Raw genomic sequence first — 19,269 nt, 5'->3', positions numbered from 1 at the left:
ACAGTTCACACAGCTCACACACACGACACACAGCTCACACAGACACAGAAGATACACAGCTCACACACACACACACACAGACACTCACAGTTCACACAGCTCACACACACGACACACAGCTCACACAGACACAGAAGATACACAGCTCACACACACACACACAGACACTCACAGTTCACACAGCTCACACACACGACACACAGCTCACACAGACACACAGAGACGACACTCACACAGTTCACAGCTCACACACACGACACCCACACAGCTCACACACACACAGACACTCACAGTTCACACAGCTCACACACACGACACACAGCTCACACACACACAGACGACACACAGACGACACCCACACAGCTCACACAGCTCACACACACACGCACACACACGCGCGCGCTCCCTGGACAGGAGCTCGGCTGGCTCTTGTTAGAGTGAGCTAGGGCCGGCCGGCAATCCCAGCACTCGGGAGGCAGAGGCGGGCGGGTCTCTGTGAGTTCGAGGCCAGCCTGGTCTGCAGAGTGAGTTCCAGGACAGGCTCCAAAGCTACACAGAGAAACCCTGTCTCGGAAAACCAAAACAGATCTGTGATGACGAGAGCGGAAGTGACAAGGGAACTGCTCAAAAAACCCAGGATGAAAGGATGACGACGGGAAACTTGGTTTACATAAGACTGTCGACCCTCCCTGAGCTCTTGCAAAAACCGACTTGGGCAACTTTTCCCTCCGTGCCTCTGAGCACATGGTCCCATAGAGCATGGCCACCTTTAGCTTCCGGAGCACGGGATCAACGTGACGTCGGCCTGACGGGACACTACGGGAGAAACCCGGCCTCCGCCGGCGCACTTCTGGGCCCCGGACGGCGGGGGTTACGTAATTTTCCCAGCAGCCCGGCCTCGCCTTACGCCGTCCTTCAGGCCGCGCCCCGCCCCCACGCCGCGCGCAGGCGCAGACCAGCCGTACGCCTTCTACGTAACGGACGGCTGAAGCTACGTGAATTGGAGGGTGCTGTGACTGAGCGACCTGTCCTGGGCTGTGTCCCAGTGTCATCGCGGCCCTCAACAGTCTCTGCGACCTGAAGGCGGAGGCCAGACACAGGCAGGCTGGGTGGAGGTGGTGGCCTCAGAAGCCCCAGGCCCGGTTGCAGCCTCGGGTGCAGGTAGGTAGCGGGCCGTGTCATGCCAGTCGGTGTGGCCGAGCCAGGCCGAGCGGTGACTAAGTTGCGCGGCCGCAGAGCCTGGTACTGTTTCTCATCTAAGCGATCCTTTATGTCCGGCTGGTGGTGACATGCATCAATCCCCGCAACTTATCTCTCCCGAATTAAAAAAAAAAAAACAAAAAACAAAAAAAACAAAAAACCTCTGTCCATCCTTTTCTGGCCCATTTTGTTGTTGTTGTTGTTGGACTTTAGGAGGGTTTGGGGTCGTATTAGTGGCTTTGAGCAAATTCCAAATCAGCAGAACAAAATCTGAGAAAATTTCTGGTGTGCAGCCAGAAGAATGGAGCATAGACACTAGGCTTTTCCATGGTGGCGGAGGCAGGACCAGACCCGAGACGTTTGACAGACATAACCTCTAATAGAGTCGACCTTATCTGAAGGTTTCCAACATAACAACTTGTTTGAAATGTGCACATCATTTCCAAAAGTTTCATCGTTTTGACTTGCGGTGAAGACCTGAAAGAACGAGCAACGATTGCTTCACTTACTCGTTTTTAAGTCTGGAGTCAAGTGGTTGAGCTTGCCAGAGATAGTCAAGACAGGCATGTTACTGCTTGTGCATGGCCTGGATTCTTGTGTTTTCTGCTTCAGAAGTCCTATAGGCTGGGTGACCTGGCAGAGGGTGGTGCATTTGAGAAATGGTTTGACAGGTGCAACTGACTCTTGTTAGAAGAGATGCCAGTGCACAAATGCCTTGGATAATTTTAACTTAAATAACCTTGAGGGAGCCTGGTTGTATGGATTTGCATTAGAAATACACATGTGTTGTGAACGTTCCGAGTATAGAAGCAGCTTGAAATGACAAGAACTTTTGGGAGTCTGTTAACCAAGCTGACGATGGTAAAAAGTTACTTCTGCTTGCAAAGGGGAGCAGTAAAGCACAGCTTTTTGGTTTTTTGGGACAGTGCCTCTTGCAAGCTGGCTTAAAACTCACATGTAAGGCAGGACAGGCTGGTGGAACTCAGGGTAGTTCTTTAACTGAGGATCCCTGGTGCTGAGGTTACAGGATTGAGCCTGCTGCTCTTTTTGTTTGTTTTTTGTTCTTTGTGAGACAGGGTTTCTCTGTAACTTTGGAGCCTGCCCTGGTACTTGCTCTGTAGACCAGGCTAGCTTTGAACTCACAGAGATGTGCCTGTCTCTTCATCTGGAGTGCTGGGATTAAAGGTGTGCACCACCACTGCCTGGCTTTTTTTCTTTTTTAACATAGGGTCTCACTGTATAGTCCTGGCTGGCCTTGAACTGGGGCATCTACCTGCCTCTGACTCCAGAGTACTAGGATTAAAGGTATGCTACCCATCCTATCAGCCCTGTGGAGTTTTGGGGACGGGGTCTCATGAAGCCTAAACAGGCCAGGAACTCACTACGTAGAGGAGAATGCCTTGAACTTTGACCCCCGCCTCAGGCGCCTAAGTACTTAGATTATAGGAGTATACTACCACACCCAATTTTATATGGTACTAGTGTCATCCCAATTACTCTGCCATCTACAACAGAGTTACATACCCGGCCTCCCTTGTAACATTTTAAAAATTACATTCATTCATTTATTCGGGTCAAAAAAGCAGGAAGGAATACCACTGTGTGAACGTAGAGGTCAGAAGTCAACTTATGAGACTTGATTCTGTCCTTCCACAATGTGGAGCCCAAGGGTAAAACTTGGTCCTTAGCCTTGTTGGCAAGTGCCTTTACCCATTGAGCTGTCTCGTTGGCCCAGTCCTCTTGTAACAGTTTTTAATAAATAAGAAAATATGGTTTGGATGTCACACCCATAGTTTAATCATCAGTAGTAATACTCTCACACATATGCATCCTTTAGGCTGAATGTCTATGATTAAAAATAGGTGTTAGAGGTCAGGCAGTGATGGCGCACTGTGAGTTTGAGACCAGCCTGGTCTACAAGAGCTAGTTCAGGACAGGCTCCAAAGCCACAGAAAATCCCTGTCTCAACAAAACAAAACAAAACAAAAAACAAAAACCATTAATAACTCCTACACATTTTTACAGATAACTGCTGACAGTATCTTGATAGACACTGTACCTCTTGGCCTCACCTCATTGAGGAAGAGAAACGCAGTAGGCATTTGTGAGGTTTTTGTTTGTTTGCTTCTTTTTGGTTTTTCGAGACAGGGTTTCTCTGGCTTTGGAGGCTGTCCTGGAACTCACTTTTGTAGACCAGGCTGGTCTCGAACTCACAGAGATCCACCTGCCTCTGCCTCCCGAGTGCTGGGATTAAAGACATGCACCACTACCTCCCCATGATTGTTTTGTTTCTTAATTAAGGGTCAATCTGTAGGTTCGTCTGGCCTTGAGCTCAGTATGTAGCCAAGTCTGGCCAAGGACTTCTGATCCTCTTTCTGTCTCCCAAGTCTTGGGATTACAAGTATGTACCACCATACTGCTAGTTTACTAACCATTAGCAAACTATGTTAATCATGTATGTGGAACGGCAGTTCACTGAACACACACCCTCTGTCTCTCACAGCTTATTTTTAAGACACAATGAAAGCCTTCTATGCTTTCTGTGTTGTGCTTTTGGTGTTTGGGAGTGTCTCTGAAGCCAAGTTTGATGATTTCGAGGATGAGGAAGACATAGTAGAGTATGATGATAATGATTTCGCTGAGTTTGAGGATGTCATGGAAGATTCTGTTACGGAATCTCCTCAGCGAGTGATAACTACTGAAGATGATGAAGATGAGACCACTGTGGAGTTGGAAGGGCAGGATGAAAACCAAGAAGGCGATTTTGAAGATGCAGATACCCAGGTGGGGTTTTTGTTTAAGATTTATTTATTTATTTATTTGGTTTTTGGAGGCAGGGTTTCACTGTGTAGCACTGACTGTCCTGGAACTAGCTCTTGTAGACCAGGCTGACCTCGAACTCACAGAGATCTGCCTGCCTCTGCCTCCCGAGTGCTGAGATCAAAGGTGTTTGCCATCACTACCCAGCTAAGCTCTTAAATGATTTGTGGTGTGTTCCAACCTTGATAAAGCATTGTGTTTTCTGTAGTTACTGTAGGAGATAAGATCTGAACTGAGGATAGATAATGTATGAATGAGAATTTAGAACTTTGGGTTTAAAAGTAAGTGGCATTATTCTTTTGGTGTTTTGTCTCATTTTTGAAGTTTGTAACAAAATTATTCATGGTATAGAGTATCTCATTTTGTTTGATTTTTGAGAAAAGTTCTCACTATGTTTTCTTTTTCTTCTTACCATATTTTACTACGTGTGTATATTGAAGAATTAAATTAATATAATCAGACTAGGGGCTGGAGGGATAGCTCAGCCGTTAAAGGCTAGGCTCACAACCAAAAATATAATCAGACTAATTAATATATTCATCCCCCACATGGTTTTTTATGTGTAGTATGAAGTAGTGAAAAAACATGGACAAGGTTTATTCTATTAGGAAATTTTTTTTTTTTTTTTTTTTTTGAGGCAGGTTCTCATTGTATATCCCTGACTGTCCTGGAAATTGCTATGTAAATGAGGATGGCCTGAAAATCACTGAGATCCACTTGCTTCCCAAGTGCTGGGATTAAATGCATTTGCTGCTGCACCTAGTTCTCTTATTAAATTTCAGATATGAAATATATTATTAAATATCATTAGCACATATGTTAGCTTTCTGGAACTTACTTATCTTGTGCCTCGAAGTTTGGTATTTTGCTAAAAGTATTTTATATCTCTGTGTTGTGTCCTTGTTGCTTACTGGCTGTGTTTTCCTATACAGATGTTACCCACAAAGTGTGGCACACCTGCTGGCGCCGTTTGTAGACATGGTGTATTTTATTTTTATAGGAGGGAGATACTGAAAGTGAGCCGTATGATGATGAAGAATTTGAGGGTTATGAAGACAAGCCAGAGACCTCTTCTAGCAAAAATAAAGACCCCATAACAATCGTTGATGTAAGTATATGAGATTCTAAATTCCAAACTAAGCAATAAATTATTAATACCATAATCCATGACATACCGTGAGTATTAGAATAATAGTGGAAGCTAAGGAAGAGCTTAACATGAGTTCTGACAACACATCCATTGCTAGGAAGCAGCTCCCATGTTGTACTCTAGCCCTCCTACTTTCTCTTAATTCAAGTAGTGTAAGGTGGATGACATTGAGCACACTCTGCAAAATGACTCTGACCTAGAGCCAGGTGGCAGTGGTGGCACATGCCTTTGATCCTAGCACTCTGGAAGCATAGGCAGGTGGATCTCTGAGTTCTGAGTTCTCTGGTGTACAAATCAAGTTCCAGGACAGCTAGGGCTACAGAACCCTATCTTGGAAAAAACAAACAAACAAAAAAAACACCAAAACAAAATAAAAAGCTGACCTAGAAAATCAAAATGGGCATTTGTGTGTGTGTGTGTGTGTGTGTGTGTGTGTGTGTGTGTGTGTGTGTGTGTGTGTTTTGAGACAAGGTTTCTCTGTGTAGCTTCGGAGGCTGTCCAGGAACTCCCTCTGGAGACCAGACTGGCCTCAAACTCACAGAGATCCTCCTGCCTCTGCCTCCCGAGGGCTGGGATTAAAGGCGTGTGCCACCAACGCCCAGCGGGCACATTTTTTTGAAGTGTAACTTTTTTGTTGTTTAAAAGATTTTATTTTATGTGTAGGAGTGTTTTGTCTGCATGCATGTTAAGTGTATCATGTGCATGCCTGTTTCCCTTGGAGGCCAGAGAAAGCATCAGGTCCCCTGGAACTAGAGTTAGAGATGGTTATAAGCTACCATGTGGATGCTGGGAACCAAACCTGTGTCCTCTGTGAAAATAGCCAGTACTCAATAACCATTGTGTCTTCTCTCCAGTCACTAAAGTGTAACGTTTTTCCTAGTGACAGTAATATAAAGTATCCACTCTGGCTATGGTCTTTTTAATTTTTTTTATCCATTACTTAGACTCCATGTTCAGTCTCAGCCAACATTAAAGGGACTTTTTCCTTCTTAAGGTTCCTGCACACCTCCAGAACAGCTGGGAGAGTTATTATCTAGAGATCCTGATGGTGACTGGTCTGCTCGCCTATATCATGAACTACATCATTGGGAAGAATAAGAACAGCCGACTGGCTCAGGCCTGGTTTAATTCTCATAGAGAGCTTTTGGAGAGCAATTTCACCTTAGTGGGTAAGTTAAGTTGTTACCAGCCCAGTGGCCTGCCTGGAAACAGTCTGGTAAGAAAGTTTTTCACCTCAGCAGAAATATTTAAATGGTTTCCCAGAGTGCTGACTACAATGCATTTATTTTCTTCAAGGATCCTATTTTTTGGTTGGGTTTTATATTATAAGTAAATCATATCAGCTCTCACTTTTTCATTACTCAACAGTATGATTGCTAAATAGTGTAAAAACAAGATGTTAAAATTCTGGTTGAAACAAAAACTTTGTCACTTTAGGTGGTTTGGTAAATAATTTTAGTTCAATATTTAGAACTGGGAAAACACTCACAATTTCTTAAGTTCTGGGTACTTCGATTTTACTTCCACAGATGAGATATACATGAGGTCTGTGAGTAGCTAGCTGCGTAGTGTGGATTGTGAGGTTAAACTCCCTTCACACTCACTTAGCACTTTATTTCTCCTTGGTAATAAGCTCCCTTATGCACATTTTTGTGTGTACTTTACATGCATTGTTTTGTCTAGGGTTGTTTTAATTAATTTGTTATTAATTTATTATTGGAGTGGGCAGGGATGCTTGTGACAGAGCATAAGCAGGGAAAACAACTTGTGAGAATCAGTTCTCCTGCCACATGTGGGTCCTGGATGCAACCGTCAGACTTGGTAGCCATTGCCTTCACCAGCTGAGCCCTCCTACTGGTCCATCATGTAGCCCAGACCAGCCTTGGACTGCCTTGTAGGTCAGGCTGGCCTCCAACTCAGAGATTCTCCTGCCTCTGCCTCCCTAGTGCTGGAATTAAAGGCATGCACTACTAAGTTAGGCCTCACATATTTTTTTATTTTTTTTTTCTGTCACACATTGTTTTTTAATTGCTTTTTGTTGCAACACTGTTAATTGGTTATACTTTTTATTTTTGTAAGGAAACTGATGTTAAAGCTTATCTAAGGGGCTAAATTGTAACCATGTTATTAGAACTATCTACCTGTTTACCAGTGGATGCTCTCTTCCCTGTTCCAGAGTATTTTAGGGCGTTTTTTGATGGGGAATTTAGGGTGGCGGTGGTGGGGAACATTCTTTAGCTCATTGCCTTCCCTCTTCTTCATGCCAGAGTCCATAACTTTTTTTTATGGAGACAATAAAGAGTTTTAAAAGTAAAGAAAAGTCCCACCTCTACTAGCCTGTGCAGCAACCCTGAGCACCCAGCACACTTGACCTAGCAGATGACAAAGAACCGGTCTGTGTCCTTGATGCCGCCCACCGTCCTGGTGCCTGCTGTGCACTGGTAGCAGTGGCAGATACCATTTTCTCAGCTCTCTGCATAAATTCACAGAGAAACATGAGTGGATAGCAACATAAAATGGTGGAACATTGGAAATCAGTAATTTTGCACAGGAAACTTTGGGAGTTGTTTTTTGCTGTAGTCTGCCTGAAGTTGGTATAAAATTGAAATAAAATAATGATTTTGGGGATTTGGAATGTGTGGAAACTGCCACTGAACTCTCTACTCTGTCAGAAGTAATTGGAATTCATGAAGTTCATACAGAAAATCCAGGCCTTATATACAAATCTTGTTATGAAGATGGCTGTCTGAGAGATGACACTGAGTATGTCTTCAAGACTAGATGAATTCATGTGTGAAGAAGCAGTTGGTAAATTTATACATCAAACCTATCGAGGCATGAAACTTTTAAAATAATACTGAAATAAAGCCACATTGCCAGTCCTTTAATCCCTTTCAAAGGAGATTGTGTGAGATGGCAAAGCACTGATGTCCTAAAGTGACCCAAAAGTTCCGTGAGTCAGATCAGTGCTTTCCCTCCTAGGGGATGATGGGACTAACAAAGAAGCCACAAGCACAGGAAAGCTGAATCAGGAGAATGAGCACATCTATAACCTGTGGTGTTCTGGCCGAGTGTGCTGCGAAGGCATGCTTATCCAGCTGAGGGTAAGTAGGAATGCCTGCTTCGACATGTATCTTCCCTTCATTGTTTTCAGCACAACTGCTAATACAGATTTGGTGCTTCCATCCTCCTTGTTTGATTTAAAATGAAGTCTGAGTACTACATTTCTAGGAGTTGGCAAATGAAGCATTCAAGTCTTCTCCAAGGCCCTTCTGTAAGTGCAAGCTGGAAGGTATTGACTCATTTCTCTCTTTTCTCAGTTCCTTAAGAGGCAAGACTTGCTTAATGTCCTGGCCCGGATGATGAGGCCCGTGAGTGATCAAGTGGTATGTATGTTTTCCTGCTGCTTCTCTTGATATAAAATGGATTATTTTCTTAGCTATTCCATTTCTGCTGGGTTGTGTTTGGAACTCCTGGCAGTTTGTGTCCATGCCAGAAAATGTGATGCTTTTCTACCTAAGCAGATCATCATCTTTTCTCGGTGTTCCACTGTTGGAAAGCCTCCACTTGCTTTTTGCAGGGATGAGATAATGTCTGTCACCATTGGTAATGGCTGGATTGTCCTTTATTTTTTAAAACTTATCTGTGTGTGTAAATATGGGTGCATGCATGAGAGGGTACACATGTGGAGGTCAGAGGACCGCTTTTGGGAGTCAGTTCTCTCCTTGGGGTCTAGGGATCAAATTCAGACCTTCAGGGTTGTATCGCAACCAGCACAGTTTAAGCTGTCTCAACAGCCCTGTGAATACTGCGACTTTGACAAAACACTAGGTTTCTTCTCAAAGTTTATTTTGTTTGTTTTAGGGTTTAACTTAAATATCAAATGATTTTGGTTGAAAGAGCTTAAATCAGAGTCTAGGTTTTTGGGTATAATGTCTTCCACTTATTAAACTAACATTAATCTGAAAATTGTGCCCTTTGTCAAATATGTTCCCTGCGTCTATCCCAGAGATACTACAGACCAGATTACTATTGTTTGCTTTTTTTTTCCTTCTGGATTCTGTAATTTCCTGTAAATACAGAACAGTTTTTTTTTTTTTTTTTTTTTTTTTTTTTTTTAATATAGCTGCCATTTACCAGGTCTTTCCTTAATTAACATTACTCTTTTTTTTTTTTTTTTTTTTTTTTTTTGAGACAGGGTTTCTCTGTATTGTTTTGGAGCCTGTCCTGGAACTCACTCTGTAGACATGGTTGGCCTTGAAACTCACAGAGATCTGCCTGCCTCAGCCTCCTGAGTGCTGGGATTAAAGGCATACATCCCCATGCCCAGCAAAATTTAAAAACAAAAAACAAAATAACTGTGTAAGCCAGGCTCACACTGTTTCCTTCTTCAAAAGCTCATTCAGATTCTTGTCAGAATTCAGCCTCTTGTATATTTGATCCATACCTGCCGAGTGGGAACCTCTTAGGTCCTGGAAGCGTTACCCTCTGGTCCTCATAACCCATCCCTTGATGATCATGTTTGCCCCAAAGATGCTCTTATTCAGCTAGGGCCCAGTTATTTTTAATACCTTGCTAGATTTTGTGTTGTGCCCACGACAATGCCCCTTTTTGTTAGTTGAAATCAACTGATAAGGAGTCTTCTGCCATTATATCCATGAATCCTGCTCAAAGGGAGAATGCATATAGCGGAAGTTTGAACTCTTCAGGGCCATTTGAAAATCTACCCATCATAGAACCTAACAAGTGAGTCTTGGTTTTATTTTCTTTTTAAAGCAAATAAAAGTAACCATGAATGATGAGGATATGGATACATATGTGTTTGCTGTTGGCACGCGCAAAGCCTTGGTGCGACTTCAGAAGGAGATGCAGGATCTGGTATGTCACGTTGCTCTAATGGAAATGTGTGCAGATGTTGCCTCTTTATTACAGAGAGAGAGGTTCAGCTTCCCAGCCCACTTCAAAATAGGTAGTACATACCTAGCCTTTTGGAAAAATCTGTATAAAAAAATACCATGTTTCATGTTTTTATTTTCTTCTTCCAGAGTGAGTTTTGTAGTGATAAACCTAAGTCTGGAGCCAAGTATGGATTGCCAGACTCTTTGGCCATCCTGTCAGAAATGGGAGAAGTTACGGAGGGAATGATGGATACGAAGGTAAACACAGTAAAGGATCATGTTCAGTAGTGCACATCTGTAATGCCAGCTATTCTAGAGGCTGAGGCAAGAGGATCATGAGTTCCAGTCCAGGCTGGGTAGTATACCTAGAGACTCTGTCGCCAAAAGAAGAAGTAAAAAAAATCACATAATTAATTTTATTTTAATCTCTCTTTTGAAACAACAGGTAACTAATCTGTGACTATAGATCATTCATGGTAAACATTTTCTGTGATACTTATAGTTATCTGATTTTGATCAATTGGGTAAACACAGCCATTGCTTGTTCTAGAAACAGTAGCAAGGCAACACCATTTTAATGAGGCACTGGCCAGCTCTCATGTTGAGAGGGTAGTCTCCTTGAAGCTGGGACAGGTCTCTCCGGTGCTGTACATTAGTTACAGTTGTGTACTCCTTCCTCCTGCTGATAGATAACCTGTCAAATGGCTGTCAGTCCAGGGGACAGCTTGGCAGTTTGCTCTGTGCAATCATAAGGACTCCAGTGTTTATCTAGATATGGCACTCTCTGGCTTCCCCAGGTACACCGTACTTGAATCGGGCACACACACACTCACAAGTGATACTCTTCTGGCTTCCTCAGGTGAACACTCATGCATATACACACACACACATGCACTCGCACACAGGAAAATAAAAAGCTCTCGCTAAAGGAAGTAATGACTTTCAAGCTTTCAAGGTTTTGTTTTGTTTTTGTTTTTTGAGACAAGAGTCTCTCTATGTAGCCCTGGCTAGTCTGAAGCTCCAAGAGGTCTGCCTGCCTCTATCCACCAAATGCTAAAATTAAAGCTGTGTGCTACCACTTCAAGCCAACTTCCAAGTGTTTTGGTATTTTTTTGGTTTTTGTTTTGTTTTAAAGATTACAGCCTTAATCCTCTGATGGTTTCATGTCGTCATTCTTGAGTTTCAGTTTGTATAAGTAAGGCATACAGGGCAGGCACTTGTGATCCTGTCATGGAAGAGGCTAAGGCTGGAGGACGGCTGCAGAGAACCTTTTTTTTTTTTTTTTTTTTATGTTTCTCTACAATTTATTAGCTTATTTTTACATTTCAATCCCAGTTCCCCCTCTCTCCTGTCTTCCCGCTCCCTCTACTCCCGCCTCAACTCCCATCTGCTCCTCTGAGAGGATAAGGCCTCCCCTAGGAAGTCTACTAAGTCTGTCCCATCATCTGGTTGAGGCAGGACCAAGGCTCCTCCCCAACCCCCACATCCCTGTGTCTATGCTGGACAAGGTATCTCTCCATATGGAATGGACTCCATTAAGTCAGTTTGTGCATTAGCGTTAGGTCTTGGACCCACTGTCAGTGGCCTCATATATTGTCCCAGTCGCACCATTGTCACCTATATTAAGGGAATCTAGTTCAGCCTTATGCAGGTTCCCCATTTGTCAGGCCTGAGTCAGTGAGCTCTCACTAGCTCGGGTCAGCTGATTCTGTGAGTTTCCCCATCATGGCCATCCTTTGTTCATATTATTGCTATTCCCTCACTTCAGTTGTACTCCAGGAGCTTGGCCCATTGGTTAGTTGTGGATTTCTGCATCTGCTTCCATCTGTTTCTGGAAGAGGGTTGTAGCTTCTCTGGGGTTGTGCATTGTAGGCTGGGTATCTGCTTTATGTCTAGTATCCACTTATGAGTGAGTACATACTATATTTGTCTTTCTGGATCTGAATTTTTTTTTTCTAGTTCTGTCCATTTGCCTACAAATTTTAGGATGTCATTATTTCTTACCACTGAGTAGTACTTCATTGTGTAAATATACCACATTTTCTTTATCCATTCTTCAGTTGAGGGGCATCTAGGTTGTTTCCAAGATCTGGCTATTATGAATAATGCTGCTATGAACATAGTTGAGAAAATATCCATGTGGTGTGACTGTTTCTCCTATGGGTATATGCCCAACAGTGGTATTGCAGGGTCTTGAAGTAGGTTGATCCCTGATTTTCTGAGAAATTGCCATACTGATTTCCACAGTGGCTGTACAAGTTGGCACTCCCATCAGCAATGGAAGAGTGTTCCCCTTTCTCCATATCCTCTCCAGCATAAGCTGTCATTGGTGGGTTTTTTTTTTTTTTTTTTTTTTTTAAATCTTAGCCATTCTGGTTGGTGTAAGATGGTATCTCAGAGTGGTTTTGATTAGCATTTCCCTGATGACTAAGGATGTTGAGCATTTCCTTAAGTGTCTTTCCACCATTTGAGATTGTTCTGTACCCCATTTTTTAATTGGATTATTTGGTAGTTTGATGTCTAGTTTCTTGAGTTCTTTGTATATTTTGGAGATCAGCTCTCTGTCAGATGTGGGGTTGGTGAAGATCTTTTCCCATTCTGTGGGCTGCCGTTTAGTCTTGTTGATCATGCTGTTTGCTTTTCAGAAGCTTCTCAGTTTCAGGAGGTCCCATTTATTAATTGTTGCTCTCAGTGTCTGTGATACTGGTGAGAACCATTTCTTTAAGCTGAAGGTGAGGGCTGAGTTGATGACCCGTTAGCTAATTCTTTTTTTTCTTTTAAGAAAAAAGTATTTTAGTCTGAATGACATTTTATAAAAATAAAGATTAAAAGGTGAATATCTACAAAAGCTTGGAAATACATCAAACTCGTTAATATTCTTTCTTTTTTTTCCAGATGGTTCACTTTCTTACACACTATGCTGACAAGATTGAATCTGTCCATTTTTCAGACCAGTTCTCTGGTCCAAAGATTATGCAAGAGTATGTATGAAATAAAAGTATTAAAATTCATGTTCCTTATTGGTTTTATGTTGGAACACCACAAGATACCCATGCAGTTTCCTTACCAAGTGGGAAAGTAAAATTGGTACTGCATGCTCTCCCACTTAGTGCATCATGAGAAGCAGCCAGCCCTCCTGACCCAACATGTTTTCATCACTGACTCAGTGACCTTGAGAAGGAGGGGCTGGTGCTGAGAACCTGCAGATGGTACGGCCTTTACCATTTCTAAATTTGTGATGTTTGACTTTAAATATAAATTTATGTATTTTGTATTTTCCTGCCTGTTCTCACTTCACTTTTGAATAACTGGGTATGTTTTTAAATGACTTCAGTACCCATAGTTTCTGGTTTTCCAGCAGTATTGTTGAGGTGTACAGGATCATTCAGGGTTTGGGCTTGGAATTGTTCATTGAATTTGCAGCCAGTCTCTGGAAAGCATAACTAAATATACTTCTGATATAGAATGGGTTCTGACCTGAATGATTAGTTGCAGGCTATTCTCATAGGCTATGGAGTTGAGTACAACTAAAAGCCATTCTGGACCAGGTTTGATGGTGCAGATCTTTGATCTCAGCTTTCACAGGCAGGAATAGCAGGATCTCTAGATTCTAGGCCTGCCTGGTTTAGATAATGAGTTCTCAGCCAGCCAGGAATACATAGTGAGACTCGGTATTAACAACAGACATTCTGGGAGCTATGGGTCCATTTCCCAATACCAGAATAAGAGTAACATCAACAAAAATGTACTCTGGATTTAGGTGTGTGTGGAGATCACTCAAGTCCTTATGCTCCAAGATGGTGTTGCATCATCCTTGCCTTGCTGAACTTGGTGACAACACCAGGGACAAAGTATTAGATTATAGCTTTCATCAAGCCTTTCGTTGGGGGTGGAACAGAAGTCAATTGTTTGACAGTCCAAATTTGCAATGACAGAGCAAAATTATAAACAGTGCTTGCTCCAGCTCCATGAAGTATTGTTGGTTGGATAACCCCCACCATACCAAATTCTCAAGGATGCTTGAGTCTCCTTTACAAAGTGATGTAGGATTTGCAGTAAAGTACATAGCCTTTTTCACAGGAAACCATCTGTGGATTCTTGTAATACCTGATACAATGTAAGTGCTATTAAGTAATTGTTAAACTGTATGCCTCAACTCTTAGAGAATAATGACCAAGAAAAGAAGTGAAAGTTGGGGGTTGGAGAGATGACTTGTGGTTAAGGGTGTATTGCTTATGCAGAAGACCAGGGACCAGGGCTTAGTTCCCAGCTCCCTCATGGAGACTAACTCTAGTTGCAAGAGATTTGACCCCCTTTGCTGGCCTCAGTGGGCACTACATACATAACATACATGCAGGCAAAACGCTCATACATGTAAAATAAATATAAATTTAGAAATTAAGAAATTAAGCAAGAGAAGTATTTAAAATATGGCCTCATGTTTAAATATAGGCATATTTCTGCCTCCACTGTGAGACATCACGGGAGGGGATCAAATGTAGCACAAAGTGGGCTAGAGGACTGTAAAGTGCCCTCGGGCTGTATGATCGCCATTGACTTGGAGCTGCAGCGTATATACAGTGCTATTATTTTTGGGTATTTGCCCAACTGAGTGGCTTGTATGCATGGAAAGTGCCTTTTTTACATTTTTTTTTAACGGACTTCTCTTTTGTGACAGGGAGGGTCAGCCTTTAAAGCTGCCTGACACTAAGAGGACACTACTGTTTACATTTAATGGTGAGTATTCTGGGTCCCAGCTGTCTAGTTCTTAGCTTCCTTGAAAATGTTTTTGAGATTATTTTTCCTTCTGAAATAATAGCTTTAAAACTACAATATTGCTAACCTTGTTCTTGCTTGTTGATTTCTGGACTTCTCTAAAGAGCTAGTTTGTTAGCATTAAGAAAGACTGCCAACCTAGAAATATTAACGCTGCCATTAACTCTAGGAAAATGGCTTTGTTTTCCAGTGCCTGGCTCAGGTAACACGTACCCAAAGGATATGGAGGCTTTGCTACCCCTGATGAACATGGTGATTTATTCTATTGACAAAGCCAAAAAGTTCCGACTCAACAGAGAAGTAAGACCCAAAGCCTTTCTAATAAACAGGCACCTTTTCCTGTTGGTTTTTCCCAGTGGGCAGTGGCCGTCAGTGACTGCAGCTACTGAGTCTTGGCTAGTTGATTTGAAGCTTACCAAAGAGTGCTCAGTGGGGTTTTGTCCTATGGGGTGGCAATGGGTTTCTTATGAAGACTTTGTTTCCTGGGGAAGGGTAAACAGAAAGCAGATAAGAACCGTGCGAGAGTGGAAGAGAACTTCTTGAAGCTGACACACGTGCAGAGACAGGAGGCTGCACAGTCTCGGCGTGAGGAGAAGAAAAGGGCCGAGAAGGAGCGGATCATGAATGAGGAAGACCCTGAGAAGCAGCGCAGGCTGGAGGTGAGACACTCCCTGCTGCTGAGGCTGCTGGGTTTGGCTGTTTTATGTTGGTTATGTTTTGAGATTATAATTATATCATTTCCTCCCCCCTTTTCTTCCCTCCAAAACTTCCTGTATACCTAGTCCCTCCTCCCAGCTTTCTTTCAAATTCATGGCCCCTTTCTTTGTTGTTGTTACTGTGGTGTATGTCTAAATATATAAATAACAACCTGATCGGTTTATATAATGTTGCTTGTTTGTATGTTTTCAGGGCTGACCGTTTGGTATTGAATAACTAGTTGGTGTGCTCTTGCTTGGGGAAGACTCTTTCTCCTGCTCTCTGTTCTTTTGCTTGTAGTACTTTGTTTAAGGTTGAGGCTTTGTGAAAATTTCCCAAAACTATTATTTTGTTTTTAATTATCCAGATGTGGGCTGGAGAGGTGGTTTAGAGGTTGAGAGCACTGACAGCTCTTCCAGAGGACCCAGGTTCAATTCCCAGTATCCACATGGCAGTTCACAACTGTCTATAACTTCAATTCCAGAGGATCTGACACCCTCACACAGACACACATGCAGGAAAAATACCAATGCACATGAAAATAAATAAATCTTAATTATCCAGATTCCTATTTGTACTGGACTGTCTCCTATGATAATTCTGTGTAGAATTGTACACAGGCTAAAAGTTTAATAAAATTTTCAGCATTTGGGATATGTTGTCATTTGACAGCACTTTATTCCTCTTGCAAACCATAGCAAATGAGTTTGTGCACCTGAAAAATGATTGAATTAACCTCTTTCCCCAAACAGTCCCATTTCAGATCAAACAATTAGGAAGAAATCAGGGACTTTAAAAGGAGCTGGCATGTATACTTTATATTTTAAATAAATTTCTCATTTAAAATCAGGACTTGGTGGGACAGTGGTGGTGAACACCTGTAATCCCAGCACTTGGGAGGCAGAGACAGGCCTAGTTTACAGAATGAGCTTCAGGACAGGCTCCAAAGCTACAGGAAAAATATAATAAAATTATCATTAATATGTAGTGTCCTTACTTTTTCTGTGAAGAAGGAAGTTCTCTTTTTCTTTTTTTGGCGGGGGAGGGGGGGTTGCATTTCTCTGTGGCTTTGGAGGCTGTCCTGGAACTAGCTCTTGTAGACTAGGCTGTTCTCGAACTCACAGAGATCCACCTGCCTCCCAAATGCTGCAACTTAAAGGCATGCGATGCCACTGCCTGGCCTGTTTTTATTTTTAATAATGTGTCTGCCTGTGGATGTGTGCATACAGATGCCCAAAAGAGGGTGTGGGATTCCACTGGAGCTGGAGTTACAGGGTAATAGGAGGCTGTACACTACCTGGTGTGGGTCCTGGGAAACAAATTCAGGTCCTCTGGAAGAGCAGCAAGTACTCTTAAACATAAGCCATCAGACCAACATTTTGAATAAAAGGCCTACACCTTTAATCACAGCACTTGGGATGCAGAAGTAGGCAGATCGCTCAGGCCAGCCTGGTCTACACAGTGAGTTCCAGGACAGAGATCCTGTCTTGAACGCTCTCCCCCCAATTCTCCAAAAGGCATTATGAGTAATAATATGGCTGAGTAAAGGTGCCCATGGAGATCAGAAGCATCCAATCCCTTGGAGCTGGAGTAACAGGCAGTTGTGAGCTGACCTATGGCATGTCCTTGGAACAGAACTTATAAGCTCTAACCGCTAAGCCAGTTCTCCAGTCCTAGGTGTTTTTCAGTGTGTGCTTAGAGCTGAATTTAGATCTTTCCTCCTCCCTATTTCACAGGAAGCTGCTTTGAGGAGAGAACAAAAGAAGTTGGAGAAGAAGCAAATGAAAATGAAACAAATCAAAGTGAAAGCCATGTAAAGTCACCCCAGAGGTCTCCGTCCATGTCACCTGTAAGATCTGCGTCCACAGGAAACGGGAAAAGCACGAACCTTTTCTCCCTTAAAGTCCACATAGTCCTGGTGACTGAGAGTCCTTATTTCACCCCCTCCTCTTGGTTTGGAGTTCTACAGAGGTTGTAGATATATTGAAAGGGCTTTCAGTTATTTCCTTCCAGGTAATCAAATCAGTTTGTTTTATAAAAGAATGGTATATAAAGTATGTGTAGTTTTAAAATATTTTTAAATTATAACGTGGATCATCAGTGCTTTACTTTGGTGTTTGAAGAACAATCATGAAATTTCTAGATAGGTTGTTGCTTTTTGTTTAAACTGGGCAATTGGAGACTGACTCTAAACCAAGATCCCCAGAGTTTCTATTGGAATTGCACAATAAACATTGCTTGTTGTTGTTTCTGTGTCCACATTAGACTCGTGAAAAAGTGGAACTTAGAACCCTGTATGTGGAGATGGATTTCAGAGACTTAGAACATAGTACAGTGAATATTTCGTATGTGGGTGGTGCTGATGACAGTATTACAGGAGGAAATCTTTAGGTGTTAGGATACTGTTAAGTTCATGGAAGATTCTAGAGGTAGGTAGTACAGGAGCAGTTTCTCCTTGCCTGATACTATGAGTTAATGACAGGGTGAGTGTTGAATTTGAGGTAGTTGTGTGTTTATTTTTCCTGAGTAAGAAATGCATGAAAAATGAGCTGTTTCACGGAGCTCAGATCACTGCTCTGTGAGGTCACAATGGTTTTCTTGGTTGCTGCAGCCTGTTGGGTCTTCACGGGGAAGCTGTTCTGTCTTATGTGTGCTCCTTTCTTCTCCCTCTGCTTCTATCTGTCCACAGTTGAAGCTGGTATGTACTTTCTTGAAAACAAAAAAAAGTAGCCATTGGTATGCATACATATGCTTTTAAAAAGTGAGCTTTCTTAAATGGTTCAGAGTTTTGTCTGCCTCAGAGGAAGCTCTTGTGGGGAGAGCCCCCCCACCCCCATCTGCATAAGCATTTGGCTTTAGATCTCTGCATTTTATAAATGCTTCCTACTGAGAAAGCATTTTTTAAGTCACTGTTTGTACCAGGTAATTTTTGCTGGGATGGGACAGAGTTGTTTTTTGTTTTTGGGAGCTGGGTGGTGGGTTGATGCTTTTTGTGTTCTGAGGCAGTAACCATGAGTTGCAGTGAAAACTGTGTGCTGTTGTCTTGAGAATTAGATGGGGTTTTCATGTGGTTTTGTCTAGGTTAATAGAAATGTGTGCACTGGGATATGCAGGTGTATGCTTTTTAACAGTTCACAAGTTTTAAGTTATTAAGAATAACACAAAATTGAATCACTTTAAGGCCATATGATTCTAGGCTTAACATTGTTTTACAAATCTTTAAATACATTTTAGAATCAAAACTTATGTGCTTAGTTTTCTTTTGAGTAATATAAGCTTTCTTAAAGTCCCATACATTCGGACTGTGGCAGCTAATTTTGTAATTTAAGCATTCATATGAACTACCTATGACATAATTAAAAAATGATTGACAAAATCTGAGAGTGCCGCTTTGACTTTTTGGAGTCGTCCTATAAGAATATATATACCAAAAGGAAAGTTCTCTTATCATTAAAAGTTAGCACTGAAATGGTTTTCCTTCCAAAGCGTTAATCTTGAATATTCCTTTGTAGTTACCATTTATACTTTTTGAAGTAGGTTATTTTCTAAAGCCCTGTATATTGCTTCAGAAAGGATCTCACTCACTATGTAGCTCAAGTTGGCCACAGTCAAACTCGTGATTCTCGAGGCAGGGTTTCTAATATCTCAAGGACACACCCTCAATGACCTAACTCTGTCTACAATTTTCATCATCTACTCATAGTGCCTGCCACTGGCTACTTATGATCC

The 19,269-nt window shown here is 42.2% G+C and overlaps 1 protein-coding gene across 1 annotated transcript; it reads left to right on the top strand.

Annotated features, from left to right (window-relative positions):
- Positions 1 to 1,000: 1,000 nt before the first annotated feature.
- Positions 1,001 to 17,799, top strand: Ccdc47 (coiled-coil domain containing 47). The gene is made up of 13 exons (XM_027427824.2): positions 1,001 to 1,161; positions 3,704 to 3,984; positions 5,021 to 5,128; positions 6,165 to 6,339; positions 8,153 to 8,274; positions 8,491 to 8,556; positions 9,947 to 10,048; positions 10,216 to 10,326; positions 12,964 to 13,049; positions 14,747 to 14,805; positions 15,035 to 15,144; positions 15,336 to 15,503; positions 17,277 to 17,799. The coding sequence occupies exons 2-13, from the start codon at positions 3,721 to 3,723 to the stop codon at positions 17,355 to 17,357; spliced, it is 1,452 nt and encodes a 483-aa protein (XP_027283625.1). The 5' UTR covers positions 1,001 to 1,161; positions 3,704 to 3,720; the 3' UTR covers positions 17,358 to 17,799.
- Positions 17,800 to 19,269: the final 1,470 nt, after the last annotated feature.

The sequence above is a fragment of the Cricetulus griseus genome, chromosome 7 (assembly GCF_003668045.3).
Source record: "Cricetulus griseus strain 17A/GY chromosome 7, alternate assembly CriGri-PICRH-1.0, whole genome shotgun sequence".
NCBI lineage: Eukaryota > Metazoa > Chordata > Mammalia > Rodentia > Cricetidae > Cricetulus > Cricetulus griseus.
This window is presented reverse-complemented; position numbering and strand designations above follow the sequence as displayed.

What these genes read in the sequence shown, in the direction of transcription:
- Ccdc47 (XM_027427824.2), top strand. Translation starts at nt 3,721, where the DNA reads ATGAAAGCCTTCTATGCTTTCTGTGTTGTGCTTTTGGTGTTTGGGAGT. An exon ending in ACCCCATAACAATCGTTGAT is followed by an intron (nt 5,129 to 6,164) that starts GTAAGTATATGA and finishes TTCCTTCTTAAG; the next exon opens with GTTCCTGCACACCTCCAGAA. An exon ending in GAGCAATTTCACCTTAGTGG is followed by an intron (nt 6,340 to 8,152) that starts GTAAGTTAAGTT and finishes TTTCCCTCCTAG; the next exon opens with GGGATGATGGGACTAACAAA.